This window comes from Gorilla gorilla, chromosome 7 (genome assembly GCF_029281585.2).
Source record: "Gorilla gorilla gorilla isolate KB3781 chromosome 7, NHGRI_mGorGor1-v2.1_pri, whole genome shotgun sequence".
Lineage (NCBI taxonomy): Eukaryota > Metazoa > Chordata > Mammalia > Primates > Hominidae > Gorilla > Gorilla gorilla.
This window is the reverse complement of record NC_073231.2, coordinates 64,672,757-64,676,268: the sequence shown is the minus strand read 5'-3', so window position 1 is coordinate 64,676,268 and position 3,512 is coordinate 64,672,757. Positions and strand designations below refer to the sequence as shown.

The following is a 3,512-nucleotide window of genomic DNA, read 5'->3' as shown; positions in this document are numbered from 1 at the left end:
AACTTTTATAACTTGACCTATACAAATTACTATATGAATACACAGTAAATATTATAAAATACAGAGGAAACTTAGAAATTATAAAGAATGAAAAAATTTTTTTAATCAAACAGATTTTATTCAACTTTTCAGATGAGGAAAACAAATGATACAAAATAAGTCATAAGAAATGCTTTCTTATACCACTATCTCAAACCACTTTCAATATTTTACAAAATGCTCACACAGCAAATATGAAAAGCTTCAACACTCTCCCTTTGTAACTTGCTGCAATAAATGCAACTTCAACAAACATACAAATTTCTTCTGTATCTTAAAAGTTGAACTACTAATTTTTATGATGTTATTTTATTCACATACTTTTAATGATATCATTGCCAATACATACATTATTTTCTTTAACTTTATTTTTACATTAAGCCAACATCTGTCATGCAGCCATCAAAAATCTTACAGTAAATTACACAGGTTTGTAGTCCAATTTAGACTCCAGCTTCTTAGAATCAGCCACTTTTCTGACTGCTTTCATGAAGTCTTCCTGTACTACAAAATCATGATCAGCACGAATTGCGAACATACCTGCTTCAGTACAAACATTTCTCAGGTCTGCTCCATTAAAGCCATCTGAAAGCTTCACAATTGCTTCATAATCTATTTCACCATGCTTTGTAATGGGACCTGCATGGATTTTCAGTATGTCTAATCTTGCTTGTTCATTTGGCAAATCAATATGTATTTTTCTATCTAATCTTCCTGGACGCAGCAAAGCAGGATCCAGTGTATCTGGTCTGTTTGTAGCCATGATCATTTTAACTCTATGCAGAGTATCAAATCCATCCATTTGATTCAGTAACTCCATTAACGTTCTCTGAATCTCTCTGTCAGCTGAAGTACCCTCAGAAAACCGACGACCACCAATAGCATCTATTTCATCCATAAAAATGATGCATGGTTGATGATCTCTAGCATAATTAAACATTTCTCTGATCAAATGAGCACTTTCACCAATGTACTTGTCTACAATAGAACTAGATACAACCTTTAAGAAATTGCAGTCCAGCTGGCTAGCAATGGCTCGTGCCAAGAGTGTTTTTCCCGTACCTGGTGGTCCATATAACAAACAGCCTTTTGGAGGTATTATTCCTACACGCTGAAATAACTCTGGGTTTGTAAGAGGTAATTCTATCACCTCTCTTAATTCCCGGATCTGTTCTGATAGCCCTCCAATCTCAGAATAAGAAACATTCCCAGGGTTCTCATGAGACATGTTATAAACCAGTGGATCCACCTCTCTTGGCAAATATCTCATGATAGTTAGTGGAGTCATATCCAAAGCAACTCTTGTTCCTGGCTTCAGCTTACTTTTGTCAAGCTGTGGACGACAACCCACAACATATCTTGGTCCATTGGTAGCTTTAACAATGAATTTTTCTTCAGTTAACTGTTTAAACACTTCACCCACAATCTGCCCAACACTTCGTAGGGCCTTCAGATCGTTTTCAGACTTTTCATACTGCTTGGTAAGTTCTTTTAATTGTTCCCTTAACTCCTTAAGACGGCCGTCGATCTCCTTGTGCTCAAGCAGCTTCTTGAGGTAGTCCCGAAGCGCCTTATCTCTAGGGTCCGCCATGATGAGAAGAAGAATGAAAAATATTTAATTTGTCTTAGCAACTGCATCTGGCCTAGGGAAGCAAATGCTTACATTTTGTCTCTCTCAGCAGGCCCCCATCTCTCCTTAGATTTCAAGCTACTTGGTTGCCTTAAGATCTCAGCTTGGCAAGGCACGGTGGCTCATGCCTGTAATCCCAGCACTGTGGGAGGCCGAGGCGGGCAGATCACTTGAGGCCAGGAGTTGGAGACCAGCCTGGCAACATGGCAAAACCCCATCTCTACTAAAAATACAAAAATTAGCCTGGTGTGGTGGCGCACACCTGTGGTCCCAGCTACTCAGGAGGCTGAGGCAGGAGAATCTCTTGAACTCAAGAGGCAGAGGCTTTGTGAGCTGAGATCATGCCACTGCACTCCAGCCTGGGCAACAGAGCGAGACTCCATCTCAAAACAACAACAACAACAACAACAGCATGGCTGGGTGTGGTGGCTCATGCCTATAATCCCAGAACTTCGGGAGGCCAAGGCGGGTAGATCGCTTGAGGTCAGGAGTTCAAGACCAGCCTCGTCAACATGGTGAAACCCCGTCTCCATTAAAAATACACAAATTAGCCAGTGTGGTGGCCACCGCCTGTAATCCCAGCTACTCAGGAGGCTGAGGCATGAGAATTGCTTGAACTGGGGAAGCAGAGGCTGCAGTGAGCTGAGATCACACCATAGCACTCCAGCCTGGGCGACAGAGCAAGACTCCGTCTCAAAAACAAAAACAAAAACCAACAACAACAAACCAACCTCAGCTCCCCTATGGGTTCAAGAAAAGTCACGAACTTGCATTTGGTTCAGGTGAAGGTGACTCCCTTTCTAGTTCTGTATATTGTGAGTAGAAACTAGAAGTCTCTATTACAGAAGTTTAAACAGAAAAGTTATATGATCCGATTTAAATATTTGAAAGATAATTTTAGCCTCCATTGAAAACACAGAATGAGCCTGGGGATGGGGGCAAGGGTGAAAGCAGGAAGACCAGCAAAGAAGCCATTGCAACAGCCCAGGCAGGAGGCTCTAGAGGAATGGACTAGTAGTTGCAATAACCACAAAGGGACTCCTGTGGGAACGGACAGTTTGCCATTGCAGAATATAAATCCACATTTCAGAATCTCTTGCTAGTTTAAATGTATGTATACAATAATTTACTGATTTCATTTCAGTTCGAACAAAGTAGATAGAATATCATTTTTGTGTACACAAGCGTTTAAGATATGTGGCTTCTGTGTGTGTTTTTAATAATCATAGTCAAACATGACTTTTTTTTTTTTGAGACAGGGTCTTGCTCTGTTATCCAGGCTGGAGTACAGTGGCATGATCTCGGCTCACTTCAACCTCCGCCTCTGGGGTTCAAGAGATTCTCATGCCTCAGCCTCCGGATTAGCTGGAATTATAGGCGCGTGCCACTACGCCCAGCTAATTTTTGTATATTTAGTAGAGACAGGGTTTCCCCATGTTGTCCAGGCTGGTCTGGAACTCCTGGCCTTGAGTGATCCACCAGCCTGGGCCTCCCAGCAAGACCTTGTCTTGAAAAAAAAAGTCATGGTTGACTAAAAGCACACACAGAATTCACATGTCTTAAACATGTGTGTAGACAAAAATGATATTCTATTGACCTTGTTCAAACTGAAATGAAATCAGTAAATTATTGTATAAATACATTTAAAGTAGTAAGAGATTGTGAAATGTGGATTTATATTCTGCAATGGCAAACTGTCCGTTCCCACAGGAGTCCTTTTGTGATTATTGCAACTACTAGTCCATTCCTCCAGATCCCAAAGTGATGGCATTACAGGCTTGAGCCACTGTGCCCAGCACCTTTTCCTTTTCTTTTTCTTCCGCTTCCCTTCCCTCCATCAGCA

At 41.1% G+C, this 3,512-nt stretch overlaps 1 protein-coding gene across 1 annotated transcript; it reads right to left on the bottom strand.

The window, feature by feature from the left end:
• Nucleotides 1-386: 386 nt before the first annotated feature.
• LOC101145965 (26S proteasome regulatory subunit 10B-like) lies at nt 387-1,650 on the bottom strand. The gene has a single exon (XM_055348742.2). It carries the CDS (start codon nt 1,628-1,630, stop codon nt 461-463), a length of 1,170 nt encoding a protein of 389 aa, XP_055204717.1. The 5' UTR covers nt 1,631-1,650; the 3' UTR covers nt 387-460.
• Nucleotides 1,651-3,512: the final 1,862 nt, after the last annotated feature.